General features: G+C 43.0%; 1 protein-coding gene across 2 annotated transcripts; it reads left to right on the forward strand.

Annotated features, from left to right (window-relative positions):
• Nucleotides 1-407: 407 nt before the first annotated feature.
• LOC135290539 (mucosa-associated lymphoid tissue lymphoma translocation protein 1-like) lies at nucleotides 408-19741 on the forward strand. 2 transcript variants are annotated; one of them, XM_064404472.1, is made up of 17 exons: nucleotides 408-579; nucleotides 1381-1547; nucleotides 3984-4105; nucleotides 4500-4650; nucleotides 4773-4951; nucleotides 5198-5294; nucleotides 5976-6008; nucleotides 7083-7109; nucleotides 8192-8224; nucleotides 9046-9249; nucleotides 12329-12506; nucleotides 13644-13718; nucleotides 14103-14230; nucleotides 15860-16009; nucleotides 16712-16869; nucleotides 17065-17190; nucleotides 17926-19741. In XM_064404472.1, exons 1-17 carry the CDS (start codon nucleotides 428-430, stop codon nucleotides 18388-18390), a joined length of 2445 nt encoding a protein of 814 aa, XP_064260542.1. In that variant the 5' UTR covers nucleotides 408-427; the 3' UTR covers nucleotides 18391-19741. The 2 variants fall into 2 exon arrangements, with proteins under 2 accessions (XP_064260542.1, XP_064260543.1); XM_064404473.1 differs by lacking the exon at nucleotides 5976-6008.

Raw genomic sequence — 19741 nt, forward strand, 5'->3', positions numbered from 1 at the left:
CAGGGCTGGGTCTCTCAGGGCTGGTCCCTCAGGGCTGGGTCCCCTCAGGGCTGGGTCTCTCAGGGCTGGGCCCTCAGGGCTGGGCCCCCTCAGGGCTGGGTCCCTCAGGGCTGGTCCCCTCAGGGCTGGGTCCCTCAGGGCTGGTCCCCTCAGGGCTGGGCCCCCTCAGGGCTGGGTCTCTCAGGGCTGGTCCCTCAGGGCTGGTCCCTCAGGGCTGGTCCCCTCAGGGCTGGGTCCCTCAGGGCTGGGTCCCCCTCAGGGCTGGGCCCCTCAGGGCTGGGTCCCTCAGGGCTGGGTCCCCCTCAGGGCTGGTCCCCTCAGGGCGCGGTGCACGCGCTCCCCTCAGCCGCACCCCGCTCGCCGCCCCGTCCCGCGCTGCCCGCGCGGCGCTTCCTTCCGGGCGGCAGCACCGCCGCGGCGGGCAGCCATGGAGCGCGGCGCGGCGGGGCCGCTGCCCCTCAGCCGCCTGGCCGGGCCGCTGCTCCGTAGGCTCAGCGAGCTGCTGGACCGCGCGGCGCCCGGCAAGGGCTGGCGGGAGCTGGCGCAGCGAGCGGGGAGCCGCGGCACGGTGCGGCTGAGGTGAGCGCGGGCGGCGGCGGGGCGCGGGCAGCGGCGGCGGGGCGCGGCCCAGCGGTGCGTGTTTATCTCTCTAATCCCGTAAAACACTGAAAGTCCGCTTGATAAGTGAAGGCATCACCGCATACTGAAGGTATCTCCCCCCCAGGTTTGCGTGGCACTGTGATTTAAGGAAGGAAACGTTGATGAACCTTTTTAGTGGAAATACGTAACCTTGTATTCTCTTTCGGAAGCTGTCATTATTTCTTTATTTGTGTTGATTGAATCCGCTGTGATTGAACGTGCGTGATGACAACGACGCCAAAGTGGAAACGATAAAGTTCAGACACAGTTAACTACACTGCGCAGTCGGTGTGTTAGGCTGGCCTCCAGCAGTCACTTGTTTACAACAACTTTAAAATCAGTCTTCCTGTACTTTGAAGTTAAGAGTCTGACTCACTCTCTACGGCTTCTGAATTAGGCTCATGGAAATGAAAGGTGCTGTACTACTTTTTCTGCTGACACTTTAAAAGTGAAAATTAGAAGGTTTCTTAATACATTTGCTGAGAATTGTGAGGTATATGCATCTCTTTTACCATCTAGCTCACTAATAGTAGTTTTTGTCTGTGGAGGTGTCACCGAATAACCTCTGAACTCCTGAAACTTGAAGGAAATGCTGCAAATATGTCCAAATCAACTAGGAATTTCCCATCTCTATTTTTAAAAGTCTTTTTATTTATCTACAAGTGATTGTTTACCCAGGTCCTTTCTGAGGAAAAGGTATTGAGAAGGTCTGTGTCGTGTCTTTCTCACATTATTCCGTAGCCCGCTGGACTTGGAGCAGTGTTCCCTCCAGGTGCTGGAGCCGGAAGGCAGTCCCAGCTGGAGTCTCCTGAAGCTGCTGGGGGATCGGGGCTGCACTGTGGTGGAACTGGCAGAGTCCTTGCAGGCCCTGGAGCACACAGAGGCTCTCCGGTGTCTCAGCCATTCAGGTCAGTTCTGGGCTGTGCTTTCACTGCAGCCCTGAATTTTAGACTGGGAACACTCACGGTTCTACTCAAGCACTCTACAGTAACCAAAAACATCTTCAGTGCTTGAATTCTGGTAGCTGGGATCCAGATGATAACCAAGGTTATTGCCTGATCTGATTCTGAGGTTAAATGTGAGCCAAGCCTTCATGCAGTGTTATTGCAGACTTGCACTTGGCTGCCTGGGTGTGCTGGGTGTTGTCATTCTGTCTGCTGGCTGGGGTTTGGTCTCCCTGTGCCTCTGGGAGATGCTTATGGACCTGAGATGGACAGACAGGTAGTGCTGCCAGCACTGGGGTCTGGAGGTGTCAGTAAGTAACTTATCCCAAGTGAAGGGGAAGGGTCCAGTTAGGGTGGTTCCAGTACGTGCTGGATTTGGTCCGGCTTGCTAACTGAACAGATTAATTTAGGATAGAACTAGATTATTTTCTACTAACACATGGATTTGATCACCCTTGTGGATCCTTTGTAGCTCAGCGTATTCTGTGATTCGGTGTGGTTGTTCACAAAGTCTAGGAAGTGGGGCAGCATGAGGAGATACACAAGTAGGACCATGTAGATCAAGTGCTACTTGCTGTAGTACAGAACCAGAGCCCTCTGTCTTAGGTCCTTCTTCGTCAGGATGGGGTGAAATTCAACCTCCTGGGAAATGAAAAATCTTCTCTTTGAATGGGAAGTGGAAATGAGTCCTGCAGGCTCCTTACCATGGTGATGCTGTCCGGTTCTTTGGACAGTGTGTGAAAAGAAGCCATGGGCTGAGAACCATTGTTAGGACAATCTTGGGATTTTTCAAGTGTATTGTAGCAATGCTTTTCACTCTTCCATCAAGTGTTTCCCAGTGTGTCAGCTCAGGATATAACAATTGGATTGTAGGTTAGATTATGAATACTGAATTTGCATGGTTTCAAAGCCTGGTAACCACAGATGTCACTTTGCCATATTCAAAGGTAACACTTATGCTCTGCATTTTCCAAGTAAAATGGAAGAAGTATTTATGTGTCTTTGTAATCAATCACAAAATTAAGCTGGAAGGTTTTTCTTTTCCAACCATTAAATTCCATGGTACGTACAGGAAGTGACTGTGTGATGCTGAATAAACCGCAGGAAAATAAATGAAACTGTGAAGAAATTATGGATCAGATTTCTTAGTGTTTGGAATGCTTCTGATGAGTGCAAAATGCTTATCTTGCAGTGGATTTTTCTGCTCTATGTTCTTAAGAGCTGTTTGTGATGCAAATTGGGAGACATTTTAAAAAAAGAAAAAGAAAAAGTGAAAGTTTTGGAAAGAGCAAGCCTTAATTTTTCTGTCATTTAAATTGAAATAGTATAATTGCTTTTTCTGTTGGTTCATGTTAGAGGATTGTGATGCTTAAAAACTACTTAACACAGTTTAAGTGCAGAAAGCAGCAGAGGAAGTGCTAAATGAGGAACTGAGGTAGTGATCTCCAGTGCTAGGTGTAGAAGGAATTGATTTTGGAGTAAGAAAGGCAGGGAATTTCAGTGCTGCAGCTTTTTTGGAGTAGCTGCCGGTATGTTCCACTCTTTCAGAGAAATGCTGTGTGTGGAGGCAGCTGATAGAACTCACTGTCCTGCCAGGCAAGGCTATGTGATTTCCCAGCCATGTGCTCTCTGTTTCAGCCTGTTGTCTCCAAGGGTTCTGGTCTAGTTGTACCATCCAGAGCAAAGAATGCTTCAAATCATGATTTTTAAACTTTCTGTTCTCCTTCTGATGACCTTGGGTATACCAGTGGATTTGGTTTTGAGACCATCCTGTAACAAGATCTGGAATGGTTTAGGTTAAGAAAATAACTGCATCATATCGGAGTGGTGTCAGAGTTGCTCTCCTGGCAGTTAAGATTTGAAGTAGAAAATTTTACCTTGCAGAAAACCTCACCCTTGTGTTCTGCAGGAGTCAGAGGCATAAAGCTGAAACCAAAGATTCAGTTCATAAGAGTGCATAAGAAGTAACAGGAAAATGTGCTCTGTTGGACTTGAACTCTGACTGCTTTGATTCCCTCAGGCTGGGCCTTAATCTGAACAGTTCAAAGAAACTGTTGGGAGTGAGCAAACATTTAAAACTGAGAATATCCTTCCAAAAAGGGATCCATGATACCATGAGACATATTATTTCTTTTAAAATTAAAATACCTGAATGATATACTTTAAATCTTTTATGAGCTCCATTGAGTACTGATCCATTTTGTGTAGTGGAAGACAATTTTGAATCTCCTAAAGTAATACAACTAATTGGAACTGTGTGTATACACAGTACAAAAAAATTATTTTCAAGTATATTTAATGACAGAAATGTTCTGTGCTCCAAGGGCAATTTAAATGCAAATATAAATTATGGACTTGTATTTCTTCATAACTTTCCTACGTGTAAATTCTGTCTTAAAGGTGTAAAGATTGTTGTACAGCCAGACTCTCAAGCAGTGCTCTCTGGTCAGGTCGTCAAGTTGTGCTGCTGGGCAACAGGACACCCATTTGTGCAATACCAGTGGTTCAAGCAGGAAAGAGAGGTAAGAGTTCATAGAGAATGCAGTGTTTTTAAACAGTGAAAATAACACAATGATTTTGGATCGTCCTTTTTTTAAGACTCTTACAACGAGAGAAGATTGCTTTATATACTCATAAAACTCCTAAAGTTTAAGAAATGCTGGATGATCCTGCGAATGTGCTAAAACAAAACTGTGATTCCTTGTGTTCACACCACTTCATTCCTGGGGGCTGTGAATGTGGAATGGGGCAGAAAGGAAGCTGTATGTTCAGTTGTGTCAGCCTACCAGTAAGTTTCGAGTAAGTGAAGGAGTTGAGGATGGTGTTAAGGACTTGGGATTAAATATTATAATGCTTGATCCTGGTTAAGATTAAACCAATTAAAACTGAAGTATTTTTGGTTCACCTGTGATGCAGGTTCCCCACGGTAATTCTCCAGAACTGGTTCTGAGTCCAGTGACTGTAAAGGATTCTGGCTTTTACATCTGCCGAGTGAACAGTGAATCTTCTTTCACGTTCAGTCGGTGGGCACGCCTTGAAGTTTGTGAGCTTCAGGATCCGCCCCACGGTGAGTGGCAAAAACACCTTCTGAAAGTGCCTTCCTGCTTCCTCAAGGCGCTTGGGTCCCTATTGCTGTGCTTAGGTTGTCTCACACTTCCTTTTCTTTTTACTTGCTTTTCCTTTTATAAGGGCTCTTAAGAGGTTCGCCTGAAAACAAGTTGTGCATTTGTAATCAGCCTCAGCCACAAAACCTGACAGTGGGGGATGCTTTGGTACTGGAATGTGGAGCTGTTGGAAACCCAATTCCTCATTACCAATGGTTCAGAAATGGATTTCCTTTGGCAAATGGGAGCAAAAGTGTCTACACGGTAAGTTACTGCAATGGGCCACACTTGGGAGCTAATGTTGACCACCTTGAGCTTACCACAGAAGGTTCCCTTGAAGAAAATAATTTCTCCAGAACCTTGGTAACTTCTGATGAAGTGCTCACTTGAAGTGCTGCTTTTAGTTTTTTTTACTCTTTCTTGCCTGTGGTGCTTAGATGCAAGGCTTAAATACCTGATGCAGGTATTTTTTGGAGGTCTGTTGGGATGATTGTGATGATGGTTGCATAGGTAACTTATGTGGATGTGGGACATCAAGGAACATACTGGTGTCACGTATTCAATGACCGAGAGGATGAAGACAGCAAGAAAGTAGAAGTCATTATAGGTAAGGAGTTCTTCTACTTCATACAGATCAGCTCCTTTGTCCATTTCTTCCACATCACTCAAATTTATTTTTGAAGCTTTCAGTATTAAGACAAGCACATGCCTTCTATATTTTTAGTTTATCCATTTGTTAAAACACCTGCGCTTGCATCCAGCAAATGGCATTTTAGAGTTTTGGGTTTTTATGGTAACCAGCACAGAATTGCTGTCCCTTTTTGGCCCTGCCAGCATGTATGTGGCTTGTTAACAGATTGCTAGCTGATTTATGATTTTTGACAACTAAAAACCACTTTAACCCTTGCTGGGGATATGAACTCTGGTACATGGAGTCCTTCGGCAATCAGGAGAGGTGAGATTGTTCATTTCAAGTAGAATGAATGAACACATTTCAGTGCATGTGTATTGGTAGTGAACTGAAGAGGAGCAGATCTGTTTGCATAGCTTCCAGATTTATCTGGCAATACTACTGTGTAACTTCCTAACCTAAGAAATACCCTGGTTTAGTACTCCTGAGTTTCAGGAATCATTACTGTACAGTGTTATGGCCAATGCAAATTTACACTGCTGTAAAGTGAGCCACATTGCAGAGCAGCTTGACAGTGCCCTTTGTCTTCCACCTTGTGTGCTAACTCTCATAACTGAGAGCTCATCTTCCAATTTTTTCCCCTCCTTAAAACACAAGGAAGGAAAGCTATGGCAGTGGAGTGCACCGAAGGTAATGTAAACCTCTAATTGTGCATCAGTTTTGAAAATCGGTGGTGGGAATGACAGGTTGTTGAGTGTGTTGCTGAAAGGCATGTGTGGATTAAGAGCTTGGGTTTAAAACACTGATGAATGATGCAACAGTCCTTCTACATGTGCTTCTCTCTTCATTGCCTGGACACCATGATCTAGATCACACAGGGGAAAAAACAGGCTGCTTCCTTCTTTTGTGGTACTCAAGTGATCTGGAGATTTCTTTGGTGGGCGCAGGAGGCAACATCCTAGCAAGAAAATCTGGAGATATTCAGGTACCGGGGTGATCTTAGAAAGCTGGCTAGAGCTAGTTCCAGTGTCAGCCCCATGTCTGCAGAAGTGTTTCTAGCAACGTCCCAAGGATGATTTCTGTTCTCCTTGGCACTGTTGCAGTAGGGAGAAGTGTATTGTGACCCTTAATGTTGGTGCCATCCCTCCCTCGACCGCCGAGCATCTCAGAGGCTGCAGTGTCTGCAGCACGGGGGATCGCGTGCAATGGTGCCACGCTGCTCTGAGGCAGCACTGCTGCTCCAGAGATGTTCCTTTTCTTTTCCCTGCTTTCCAGTGTTCTCACAAGAAAGAGATGAATCCCCTGGTAGCTTAGGATGTTTGAAGATTGTGTCTGAAGTCTTTCTGAATACACACGGCTTCCCAAAATCAGATTTTTTGCTCAGGATGTTGCTTTTTTAGCAGCCCTTCAAGCATCTGTTCTTCAGTGGGATGATTCTAATACCTTGTTCCTTTTTCCTTCAACCTACTTGCATGCCTGTGAGACTGAGGTGTCCTAACTGCCCCCTCCTTTGTTTTTGCATCTACTGTACTGCAATGCTATATCTAGCACAGCTTAACGTATTGCTATAGGATTTTCTCTTCTCTGTCTGGAATAAGCACAAAAAGTTTGATTTGCAAAAACGCAAAGTCAAAAGTATTTTAGAAAGGTAGTTCGTTTTCTGTGTTGAGCTTTGTTTAATAATGGCATGACACATTTTTACTAATAAAATGGGGGTTCTCCTTCTTGTTTAAACTATTATTTTATTGGTGTTTTTCTTCACAGAAGATTTAAGTGATCTTCAGGAATCAGGTAAGTGATAAATTTTGAAAAACTTTAACTTGGCATCTTTATTTTATGTTACAAATCACTGAAAGCTTGGTGGGTTGCAGTATGAACTTTACAGTATTTGGATGTACCTGTAACTGAGAATTGAATAGGAGCTGGTATCACCTTAAGAGCAGCCCAGCTTTCTAGTTCCAGGAGATTTAACTTGAAGGATATAGAGAATCATAGGGATGCTATTTGTAAAATAACCCAAGGCTGCACATATACTTACATAGATACAAAGGGAATTATCTTTCTTGTCTGGGGTTTCCTGGGACTCTCGGTTTTAGCACATTGCTGCTTTCTCAGATAATTACGGTGAAAAAGATGTGAGGTGTCTGGCTATCATTCATGATATGTTGAGTGGCATATTTCTTCCAGTCACGTTGGAGACAGCCAATGTGATTTGAAGCCTGTTAGGTGGTTATTGTAGAAGTGTTGCTCCAGAGGGGATTATCCTTGATACAGTTTTTCCAAAACCTCAACTCCCAAAGATAATTTCCTGGGTTAGATAGCAAATATGTTTTTTTGTTTTTTTTTTGCCTAGCCTCAGTTTCAACAACTGAAGGGCTTCTCTGTCATACTGTGTCATGTTATCTAGGTGAGCCACTTTGGCATGCTGCTTACTGTTTCTCTTGGCACAGCATTGGCTTTGCCACCCCTCTGTGAAGTGCAGAATAAAATAATTTTCACATTCAGATGGGAATCCCTGCTAAGCATCCCCCACCTTGCATGTCTGCATTTTGTTTGGAGACGATGAACTGGTCACTGAAAATGCCAATGTGCAGTTTGTGAGATTCAGCATCTATTCTTCCTTAACCTATAGAATTAGCTATTCACATCCTGTCAGGTTGTTTGCTGGAAGAGGGTGAAGGAAATAATCTAAACAAAAATAACAATATCAACAAAACACCCCCACACCCTACCAGAACAAAAAGAGGACTTTTTCTTGCATTAAACTAGCAAAGTGCTAGAGAAAGCAGTGCTACTGGACTGTGGCTGTGGGGAAGATGCAGTTCATTTCCTGTTGTCACTGACACTCTGCTCTTTTCTTCTATTTCGAACAGAGCCACAAGAAGAATCAAGTCACAGACCTGTGGGTAAGTAGTTTTGTACTGAAATGACTGTATGTATTTGACATCTAGGATGCAGACTTTGCTGCTCCTGAGTATTGCTGCTACTGACACTGCCAGTGCAAGACCCATGGAGCAAATAGGGAGCTCCAGGGAGGGAGATCTGTGGATATTTGTGTAGTTCCTTTTAGTATGCTTGTTTGCCCTTTCAGGAGTAAAGTGTGCTGAGGGTACCGGTGTTTTTAATGACCCTGTGAAGCGTTTGCAGCTTCTCATCTGTTTCAGTTTACTGCTTCAGATGCCTGTGGCCAGGCCTTAGCCAGTGTGTTACTCCATTCCTTTGAACACTTGGAGCCAGTGGTATTGGGATGATGTGATAGAAAGGATTGCTATTCTGTCTGCTAAGGAAATACTGTCCTTGCAGCTCTCCCTGTTCTATCATGTGGATGCTTTGATACTGAGCTGAAGCTCATAAAGAGATGGATAGCACATGTGATATGAAGTTTATAAATCACATTCTTAAATTTGCACTGTAGACTTGAGTGGTCAGGCATGTTGTCCTGTTGATACTTAACCAGATGGAAAGGCTGCTGGCCTCTGTCAGAATTTTATGACTCAGATTCATTAGTGTGAGGGGAAGTGGAAGTGTTCCCCTCTCATGTGGGTGAGTTTTTTTTCTTCAGGCTGAAAAGAGAGTTGAGCTGTATTGTTGATGTGGGGTGACTTGTAAAATCAGATAAAATATTGTGCCTGAAGTGAGATTTCACTTTGGAAAACTTTAAGTTTAAAGCTGTTGAATCCATGCAATATATAAATATGACTTTTTTTTTCTCTGTGTGTCTTGGCAGCCACAGACAAGGTGGCTCTGTTAATAGGAAACATGAGCTACTGGAATCATCCCCAGCTCAAGGCTCCAATGGTAGATGTCTATGAATTGACCAGTTTGCTAAGGCAGCTGGATTTCAAAGTTGTGTCTTTGCTGGATCTTACTGAGTCTGAGATGCGAAATGCAGTGGATGAATTTTTACTTCTCCTGGATGAAGGAGTTTATGGTAAGGATACAGAAATCCCTTCTGAAGTAGGTCCATTTTGTATGCATCAAGTACCAACATATTTGCCTCGGCTAAACAACCTTCAGGGTAAATATGATGTATGTAGAACAGGAAGAAAAAGTTAAAGGCACCCACCAGCATATCCTCTGACTTTGGTTAAAATGTTATTCTTCCTTTACTTTTAGAACAGATCAGATGTTTGAACTTCATTCTTTAACCACACCTAAAACTGCAGTGCAGGCTTTTATTATGTTTGATAGTATTGATAGTACTTTGCTTGCCTAGATTTGATTTTGGGGCACAAAGTACAAGACAGAAGTGGGGGAGAGCATGATGGAATTTATGCATGGAGCAAAAGCCTTGCATGGAAAAGGCCAAGAGTGATCTGGTTTAGAGTGTAACAAAAGTTCTTATTTCTGCTGACTGCCATTATTTTGTCATTTTTCTAAGATTGTATTTGCTAAGATTGTACAGAAAACTCCAAAAATTATTTAGGACAGAGAGCAAAATGTTTTCCCAGGTCCCTATTTATTGGATTGCAGAATTCCTGTAGTAAAAATCCATTTGAGAAAACATTATTTGATCCCTTTTCAGAACACAAGGTCAGCTTATTTCTTAGCATGACTTTTTTTTACGAATGTGTTACTTGATGCTCTCTCTGTACAGAACTGCTTGCTCTGACATTTGGGCATTTATATCTGAGCCAAAACCTGCCTGACACGAAGCCTCAGTCTGGCAGGAGCATGAGGCTTTTGAGAGCAGTTTGCTTTTATTATTCCCTGGGAAATAGATGGGCTTATCTATTTGGGTGAGCTTTGAGATTTTTGCACCTTCTCAATTTTTCTCCCTAATTGTGGACATGAATGTAGCAAATAAAGTACTGAAAGGCTTTAATTAATTTCTCAGCAGCACCATATGAAAGTTCTTACATGGCATATTTTTGCAGTTGTACTTTTCCAGCCAGTTGATACAAAAGGTAAGCAGAACAGTTTTCGGTGGTGTTTGGCAACAACTACTTCTGTTTAAATGATTACTTTGTTCTTTCTGCATAGTGGCTATGAATGGCTTAAAGCCTATAAAAGGTGCTGTCAGTGCACAAATAGGTAACAATTTATTGCCTTTTCTAGTGGGCATAGTTTCAAATAGAAGAGGCATAATGACTACTGCTGTTTAGTCCCTGCTGCATATAAACCTGATGCTTACTAGGTTGTGTAATTCTGGCTTACTGCCAGGAAAGTGGCATTTCAGATGCTGGTCCTTAAGAGCAGGAGTAGTAAACAAAGTGATGATGATTGTCTCCTCTGCTGTCTTAGTCTGTGCTGTTCTAAATGTAGGTTGCAATTAACATTGTATTCCACACAGGGTAAAACCCTGTATTCCACACAGAGTAAGACCCACGTGTTTGAAAGGCTAAAAATATTTAGGCTGCTTTCTTCTTAAATGAGAGGGACTGAGAGAGGGAGGGAGGGAGGGAGGGAGATATCAGTTCAATGCTGACGTCTCTGAGGAACTTGAGCCTACTTAAAATTGTTGTGTGCAAGTCTCTGTTGAGGCCCTCCAAATATGTTTACTCCACTTACCCCAGGTATGCGCAGATTTATTTCTGATCTTGAGCTCAGCGTATTAACTGTTGCAGGTACTTGGCACATAGCACAGTCATCTGCCAAGGATAGAAAAGCAATGTAGTCAGTCAGTCCAATTACTTACAGAATATATGGTCAGATACATAGAATCTCAAATATAACCCTGATTTAGGTCCAGATCCAAGCTCTGGAAATCATATTAAGACTTTCCTTTTAATCTAGGGCCTGACACAAGGTTATGCAGTTGCACTTCATACCATTTTTAGCTCTCTTGAAGCTCACCAGGCTCAGGTAGCTGTCATATTTTCATTTCTTGTAGCTGTGTGTACTGAAAAGGTGAAAGCATCTAGCATGCCCACCTCCATGGGCTAGTATGTTAGGGTGAGGCTTATTTTGGGTTTTGTCTGAATCTGCCAGTGTTGTAGTGGCAGATTCAGACAAATTTTAGTAAGAATTTGTTGTTATTCTTACTAAATTTTAGTAAGAATAACAACATAAGAATATGGTATCTCTAGTCAGCATAAATTGTCAGATTTCTGTTGACTTTTATTCAGCTGAGCACTATATTCTAATTGCAGATCTGACCCACAGACTGCTTTGACTAGACAAATAAAAATTCTTTTTAGAAGATGGAATTTGCATCATTAAGGAAAACCAGCACTGGGAATAGACAATAGAAAAATTCAGTTAAATCATACAAGCCTCTGGTAACTGCATTTTATGGCAGTAGAGATTACTGATTCTAAGATCATCTAATATTCATGCAAATTTAAATGACTAATATTGGACATTTTTATTCATATAAGGAAAATCTAAGTCCTAGCTTGCAGTTCCCTTTCTCAGGGTTGAGAACAACTTTCTTTTTTTATTGAAGATTTTAAATCTTAAAATGTTGTAGACTGTTGTGCAGTGACACATGAAGGACATGATGGCAGGATAATAATTTCTGGCTAGGTAAGCATGAGAAGAGTTTGTTTAGTAGACCCAGAAGAGTCATGAGTCTGTAACTAGGAGATATAGCTGCAATCAACTGAACATGAGCTGTTGGTAGATGGTAATGGGCATGTGCTCTGGAGTCCTACCAAACTCTTCAGCATTATTTTTTTTCTGTCTATAAGCTGCAGACTTAGTGCTGCTCAGAGCCTTGTAATTGCACATGTGGAGAAGATGTTTGACAGTTGGCACATTTCCTTGTTCCTCTCTGTGAGTTACACATCACACATAACAGGCTGTCTCTGTTAGAGGTCATAGCTATTAGAGCATTTTAAGTGTATTCAACTTGGTGTGTTTATGCAAATATCTAACCGATTCTATTGCATGTGTGATTTTTGTGCTTCTTTTAATTTATTGTGTTGTTGTATTGTGGAGTTGATGTTATTGTGGCTTGAAGTGGCTTCAGTGAACTCCCTGGCCCGCAGTCAGCGCTGGTTTTGACCCGCTACAATGGACAGAAGTCTCTGATGCACTGCTCACTATCACACCTGTTTTGAACTCAGGTTTGTTATACTATGCTGGCCATGGCTACGAAAACTATGGGAACAGTTTCATGGTTCCTGTGGATGCCCCGAATCCCTACCGCTCAGCAAACTGCCTGTGCGTGCAGAACATCCTGCGGCTGATGCAGGAGAAGCAGACGGGACTCAACGTGTTCCTGCTGGATATGTGTCGCAAAAGGTACCTCCTGCATTCCCGGCTGCAGCTCTCTGGGCTCTGAACAGAAAGCTGGGCCTCCTGCCAAAGAGAAGTCTTCAGGCTGAAAATTCACTGTAGTGCAAAGTTCATGGTTCTGAGAATTCACAGCCTGCACCTGAGTGCTTTTAGCATCAGTAGGATTCACCCACAGACTTCTGCCCATGGCCTTGGATAGAGATGTGAACCTGGTGGTTAGACTTTGTTCCCATGGGTACATTCCTACCTCCTGATTTCAATGACATTTATTTCTTTTTTGCTGTTGTTTTTTAGAAGTTATAAACAGACTGATCAGATTAAAGTTAAATTTGGCATCTTAAAGAAGAAACGGGACCCTTTCCCCTGAGATCATTATCCATCCTCTTCATTGCAGGGAGGAAGGAGAAGCCCTGTGATCAAAGCCCTGTTAACTTAGCAGAAGGGCTCAAGTGAAGTGCTTATTTTAGAATTCCTGAGAGCCATGGACTTTGCTTCTATACTGAGGACCTTGTGTCTTTATTTAGAGGTTAAAAACCAACTGATTTATGGGATTTTTCTACACAAAGTACTGTGTTCTTTCCATGTTGAGAAACTACTGTGATCAATTAAACTTGCACTTGAAATCAGCTCTTCAGTCAGCACTTTTGGCAGTTGGTCTCTGAGGAATGTTTCACAACACAAAGTTGCTGGCACTTCAGTATCTGTGCAGCCTCCAAACTTCCCTGCCAATGAAGTGCCCATGACCCAATCGGCTTCTCAGTCTGCTGTCCAAATAGAAAATCCATTGTACTAACAGCACCATGTTTGGTGAGGAAAAGAAAAATTTTAAAAAAACATGCCATTTTTAAAGTAACCTCAAATGGGTGGATATCAGAATTGTGTTTTGCAGAGAATGCAGCCAAACTCTCCTGGCTACTAGAGCATGCCCTTCTCTGGGTAATGCGTGGTGCCTCTGTCTTTACACTGCCCTCAGGCAGAGTGTTGATGGTGCTGACTTTTGGATATGAGCAGTCAGGATTCATTACAGACTTGGGGGAGTGAAAGAAATTACTGGTTCTGAACTCCCTCTGTTTTGTGTTTTGATTTTGTTGCCATTATGAGTTCTCAAATTGCTGTTTTAACTCATGTTTCCATTTATTACAGAAATGAATATGATGACACAATTCTTATCTTGGATGCTCTGAAGGTTACGGCCAACATTGTTTTTGGATATGCAACGTAAGGAAGTTATTCTTCTGTGTCGCCGAAATGAGTGATACTGTATAGCTGATCTTTTTCAGAACTGTGCTGTGGGCCAGTAACCTTGGTCACTTTTCAATGCAAAAACTGCTGAACAGAAGTAGTCAGGAGCTTTGCTAAAGTTGTCAATAATACATTTAAGCTCCTCATGTGAGCAGTTTGATGAACAGGTCTAGTCTGTGATGTCATTTTAAGAGAAACTTCCATCAGCTGCTTGCAAGGGAACATGAAGAGCAGGTTGGCCTTGGACACAACCTAGTTTTCAAATTGTAGGGTTTCTTTCCCCATTCCCAGTATACATTTACTCTTAATCCTGCAGGTTTTTCAGTGTTTTTTCCTTGTCCAATGCTGATGATGTCACAGGTGCCAAGGAGCAGAAGCTTATGAAATTCAGCAGCTGGGGCTGGCCAATGGAATCTTCATGAAGTTCCTGAAGGACCGTTTGTTAGAAGACAAGAAGGTCACTGTTCTGCTCGATGAGGTTGCAGAAGGTGAACTCCAGCTTACTGCACTAACAGTCTCCTCAGTCTGCCTTACTGCAAACAACTTTGCTTCCGTGTCTTTCCTGTCATGGTGAATGTGTTACACTCATTAAATCTCTCTCTTGTTGTGTTTTGTCCAAATAGCAGGTGCTACTGGACAGCATATTAACAACATTACTGATACTCAGCTTGTTTAATATTGTTCAGTTTTATACTTTCCTCTTCAGTGAACCTTATTTGTTCTAAGTATCTTTCTGCATGGAGCTTTGAATTGTCCATCCACAAAACAGCTCTTCTGTCCTGTGGTGCCAGCTGCTTGTGGTAGTCTAGTCGTTTGCATATTCATTTAAACAATTAACATAATCCTACTTGCCTCAGAGTGCTGTAGCAATGATAATGATTTGTTCTCTAAGTGCAGTAAAAAGGGCAGTGCACTGTGTTAATTTGCCTGGTTCGGTGATTGTATTTTTGATGTTTTTGATGGGAGAAACACTAAAGTAAAAAGTGTGGAGGGAAAGCATACTGCTTCTGTGCAAACGCAGAACAGTGTCAGACTGTTCTGGTGTGTGTAGGTGCATCAGCCCAGCTCTGCCCTGGGTTCAGCAGCCTGGGGCAGCTGCAGGTCACAGAGCTTTATGTTCTGTTCAAGAGGGCAGGGAAAGACTGACTTGTCAGGCAGCATGACAAGGACTGCTGTGAGTGTTCCCAGGTGTTGGGTGTCAGGGAGTATGCAGGTTTGTGCAGGCAGTGCCAGAGGAATGTTCCCATTGAGTGTTCCATGGAAACAGCCCCCATGGAAAAGTCTGCAGCCTGCTGCTCCATGGCTGTTGCTGTGCCTGTGCCACAAGAGTGCAGTGCTGGCTCATGGTCAGCTTGGTGGCCACTAGGTCTCCAAGCAGGTCCTTCCTTGCAGAGGTCCTTCCCTGCAGATCCCCAGTGAGTCAGGGCCCTTTGTGGGCCTCTGCAAGGGATTATTCCCGCTTGGGAGCAGAACTTGGTGTTCCCTGTTACTGGACTTCATGACATTCCTCTCTGCTCAATTCCACAGCCTGTCCAGGACACTCTAAGGAGCAGTACAGTCTTGTGGGGTATCAGCCACTCCTCTCAGTTTTTAATCAGCTGCAAACTTTCCAAGTTTTATTCTCTGTCCTGACATGTGGGTCATTAGTCATGCTGTTAAATAATCAATATTGGGCCCTTGTATCTAAAACTAAAATACTCCCCTTGCCCCCAGTTCTTTAGAATAATCTCCTCCAACAGAATTACTCACATTCTTGAAATTAGCCCCTGTAATTAAGAACTTACCCAGTCAGAGCTGTGATGCTGCTTGGACTGGTCCTGAGGAACAGGGGACGATGTTAGCCAGGCTGCATGCAACCCCTCGGGCTCTGCAGGGCTGCTTCGGCCTTCAGGGAAGGAGGAGCTGAGCAAGGAGTACCTGTAAAACTGCAAGGAGTACCTGTAAAACTGCAAGGAGTACCTGTAAAACTGCAAGGAGTACCTGTAAAACTGCAGCTCTTGATGGATGTGCTGGCTCTGGCATAACCACAGTAACCACACGTTGCAGGAAGGTACTTAATTCACTTGGAATTGCATCAGCATTGATTTTGAAAGAACCTCTCTGCATCTTGTTTTTAGATATGGGCAAGTGTCCCCTTACCAAAGGCAAGCAAGCCCTGGAGATCCGCAGCAGCTTGTCAGAGAAAAGGGCATTAACTGATCCTGTTCAACAAAGCACATCTTCTGCAGAGTCCCTGGCACGGAACCTGCAGTGGGCCAAAGCTCATGGTACTGTACAGTCTGCCTTTAGATCCTGATGGGAGAAGGGAGGGCTTGTACTACTGAATGGAAATGGAAGAAATTCAAGGCTATAGCTACATTTTCATTACTATGTTCAGCTGGAAGTTTTTGAGTTGGGGTTTACCCCTGCATGAGATAGTAATGAACAGGGTGACATGTAAAATTCATGTATGTTCAGTATATTTAAGACCACTCAGACACTGGAGGGGAGACTTAGGGGTTGTCTGTCTTCTGGGCCAGTCTCCCAGTACTGCTTGTCTAGCAGAGACATTGGTAAGATGTCATTGATCTAGTTCTAACGTCATCACCTAAAATAGCCAGGTGAACTGTATGCTAAATGTGCATGATGAAAAGAAGTTTTCAATGCAGACAACTAAGAAAAATAAAATAAGACTGAAATGAGTTCCAGGCTTCCTAGCCTTTTAAGGAGGCCAGTGGGGTTTAAGACATGTTTTTACATTTTTTCACCTAAACCTGTTGGAGTACATCTTCAAATTTCTTTGAAAGTTGGGGCAGAGGGTCAGGGATGGCATTTCTAAGACCATTCGTCATATAGGAAGACTCTCTCAGGGATGCAGAAGTTTATTTGTGATTCCAAGCACTTAATTCTTGTTTGTTAAAGGATTGAAAAAGAAAAATGCATATGCCAAATTTATATTTAGACTGTAACAATGTGTTATTTCTTGGCAGAGCTTCCAGAAAGTATGGCCCTTGAGTTCCAGTGTGGTGTTCAGATTCAGTTGGGGTTTGCAGCCGAGTTCTCCAATGTCATGATAATCTATACACAAATAGTTAAGAAGCCCCCTGAAATCACAGCTTGCAGAGCCCACATCACAGACTTCCCACTTGTAAGTGCTTCCTGCTGCTGTTTTATTATCTTGCTCCACTGAAGTTGAAAATTTTCTGCTCCACCCATATCAAGTTGCATCTTGTATAATAAAATGGGTCTAAAATGCTGCAACTTCTCAAACTGAAAGAAGTACTATTTTATGATCTACAAATTCTATATATTCAATTAAGATCTCTTTTTTTTCTTGCAACAGGACTTGGATGTAGATCCTAAAGAGGCCAATAAAGGAACTCCTGAGGAAACTGGAAGCTATTTAGTATCAAAGGATCTTCCCAAACACTGCCTCTACACCAGGCTGAGTTCACTGCAAAAACTAAAGGTTAGTATGTACTGTTCATTAGAAGTTTGCCCAGATAATTGACACTGTTAATGTTGCTTTGCAGTTCTGTTGAGGCAGCTGTGTATTGTTAGTGTAGTAAGTTCTTTGGAGGGGAAGAATGGATAATGACACAGTCCAGTGACTTTAATTTCAGCTGAAAAGTAAAAGGCAGGGAATTGATGCATATGCAATCCTGAAACCGGTGTGCAAGGCCCTTTTTATTTTTCAGTCCCATGCTGAACTTGGCCAAGATGGTTGTTTTTGTGCAGATCACCTATTGCATGCTCTGAGGGTATTCCTATGCTTTTTAGGAGGAACATGACCTGAAGCAGAGCTGCCTCTTACAAAGTCATTAGTAGGAGATGCAAGTGTTGTGTATCATCTGCCTGTGCTCCTGGGCACACAGTTTTTGAAAGGTTCTCTTCAGCAGACTGGGGCACAGCTAAGTGTCCCTGTATCTTTGTGTCATGAACATCTGTGCCAGACACAGCCTGGCATCTCCTCTTCAGTGCTTTTGGCAGTTGAGGTAACACAAGTGCTTCTGGAAATACAGACTGTTCAGTGAACAAGGAGTGACCAAAAGAGGACCTCAGGAAACAAGGCCTGCCCATTGTGTGTCTCTAGCTCCTGAAGAGGTCACTCTGCTTCTCCAGGAGACTGGAGCCTCCCTAAGGGTTTCCTGTCGTGTTTATTTGGAGAGGAAGTATAACTTTTTCTCTCTTTCTGCTTTTACAGGAACATTTAATCTTCACCGTTTGCTTGCACTATGAGTATTCAGGAATAGAAGATACAATGGATGAAAGAAAGGAGATTAATGTTGGGAAGCCCCTTATTGCTAAATTAGGGCTTCACCCTGGATTCAAAACCAAGAACTGTCTCCAGACATGTTGCATGCCTGGTTATCCTTTTCATAATCCAGTAGAATTTAGTCCAGAGGCAGCTGAATACTACATCCCTAGTCATTGCCAACCCAATTCCTCACCAGGTGTTTACCATCCAAACTGTACTTGCTCAAACAGCATCACACAACCAGAGGCATGTTCCTGCAGTGGAACTTCCAGGATCTCGGCTTCAAGACACGAAGTACAGCATTACTCACCCACTGTGGAAAAGCATAATGTACCAGTAGAGACCACTGATGATACTGTTGAACTGGAATTCTTGCTCTCTGACAGCCTTAGCTTCTCTGAACAGCAATAGCTGGGATGTGTTTGGACTAGACCAGAGTGGCATCCTTGAGCAGAGGGGCTTCCACACTGCTTCTCCATCTTCTGGAGTTTGGAGACTTCCAGACAAGGCCCTGCAGGGCCTAGAGTAAGTGCTGGGAATGAGGTTGTGATGGAAATTTTTCGTATCTTAAGAGACAAAACTGGACCAACAGATTTAGGAATGAAAAATGCATTCTTTCTATTTTTTTCACCTACTATTGTTGTTTGGTACAGAGAAAAATCTGAAGTGCTCAAAGTTTCCTATTCTGTTCTTTGGCCATCGTGTGTTAGGGTTGGTCACTGACGCTCCAGTGCCTCGGATGTAGCCAAAAAGCAGCTCTGACTGCATTCTCCTCTCTGACTGCCAGATGTCCAGCATCTGGCAGCATCTGAGAGGGATAAGAACTGTGCAAGGAACCCAGAACCTGGAGAGCCAACAAATTGGCATCACTTTTGTTTTTAAGAGAACTACAGATTATCAGAGGGTGCAAAGTCATGGAATCATACTGTGGTAGATTGATTCTATTTTGATTTTTTTTTCTTTTACATAACACTTAAGATTTTTGCTGATCTGATACCTGATTTTTCCTGTTCTGGAGGAACACTAACTGGAAAGATGAGGACAAGTGCCTGCTCAGCAAGCAAGGTATTGTATGGTCAGTCTCACAGACATGCTGAGGGCTAAAACAAGAATCACAAGAAGAGTCATGTTTTATTAGGTCATTCAAAGTCTTGATGCCTTGAAAATGCAAAAAATATCGGGGTGTAAGGAAACTAAAATCAAAGGGAGTTTTCAGGCAGGGGTAGTAGCCTCTCCTGTACAACTGGTAATGTTGAGAGGAAGAATTGCTTTAATTAAGATCCTCATCATGAAAACAAGATCAGTGAATGTTATTGAAGCGGACAAGCCAGTTTCAATCTCCAGTGGAGAGTGCTGTGATCTGGTGGCCTGGCAATGTCCTGGTGTGGCCATAAACCTTTTGAGATTGGAATGTTAATGCTTCTTTAACTAAATCTGGTGATCTTCAGGTTGCTCAGCGCTGAAAGGTGGATATAGGTACATGGATATAGCTGTTTCCAGGACGACAGCCATGCTTGAAGTAATCTGTACATGAGCTTGGATTTCTGTTTTCCTTCTGCAGGGTGTTAAATAGCACCATACCTATTAATGAATGACATGGACCTGCATTAACTATTCTGTGCAGTTGACTTCTAAATCAGATTATAGCTTGAGACAAGGTGTAGGAGTGTACTACTTAGCTAATACTTTGTCAGTTTCCTAATATGTATAAAAGCTTATTCTTTTTTCTTACTGTGTAATAAATTGTTTGTCCACAAAATTA

This window comes from Passer domesticus, chromosome Z, assembly GCF_036417665.1.
Source record: "Passer domesticus isolate bPasDom1 chromosome Z, bPasDom1.hap1, whole genome shotgun sequence".
In the NCBI taxonomy this organism is placed as follows: Eukaryota; Metazoa; Chordata; class Aves; order Passeriformes; family Passeridae; genus Passer; species Passer domesticus.

Excerpts from the sequence above, each read along its gene's own strand:
- LOC135290539 (XM_064404472.1), top strand. The coding sequence starts at position 428 with ATGGAGCGCGGCGCGGCGGGGCCGCTGCCCCTCAGCCGCCTGGCCGGG. Across the intron at positions 7,110-8,191 it reads AAGTGATCTTCAGGAATCAG|AGCCACAAGAAGAATCAAGT; the intron begins GTAAGTGATAAA and ends TATTTCGAACAG. Across the intron at positions 17,191-17,925 it reads GTTCACTGCAAAAACTAAAG|GAACATTTAATCTTCACCGT; the intron begins GTTAGTATGTAC and ends CTGCTTTTACAG.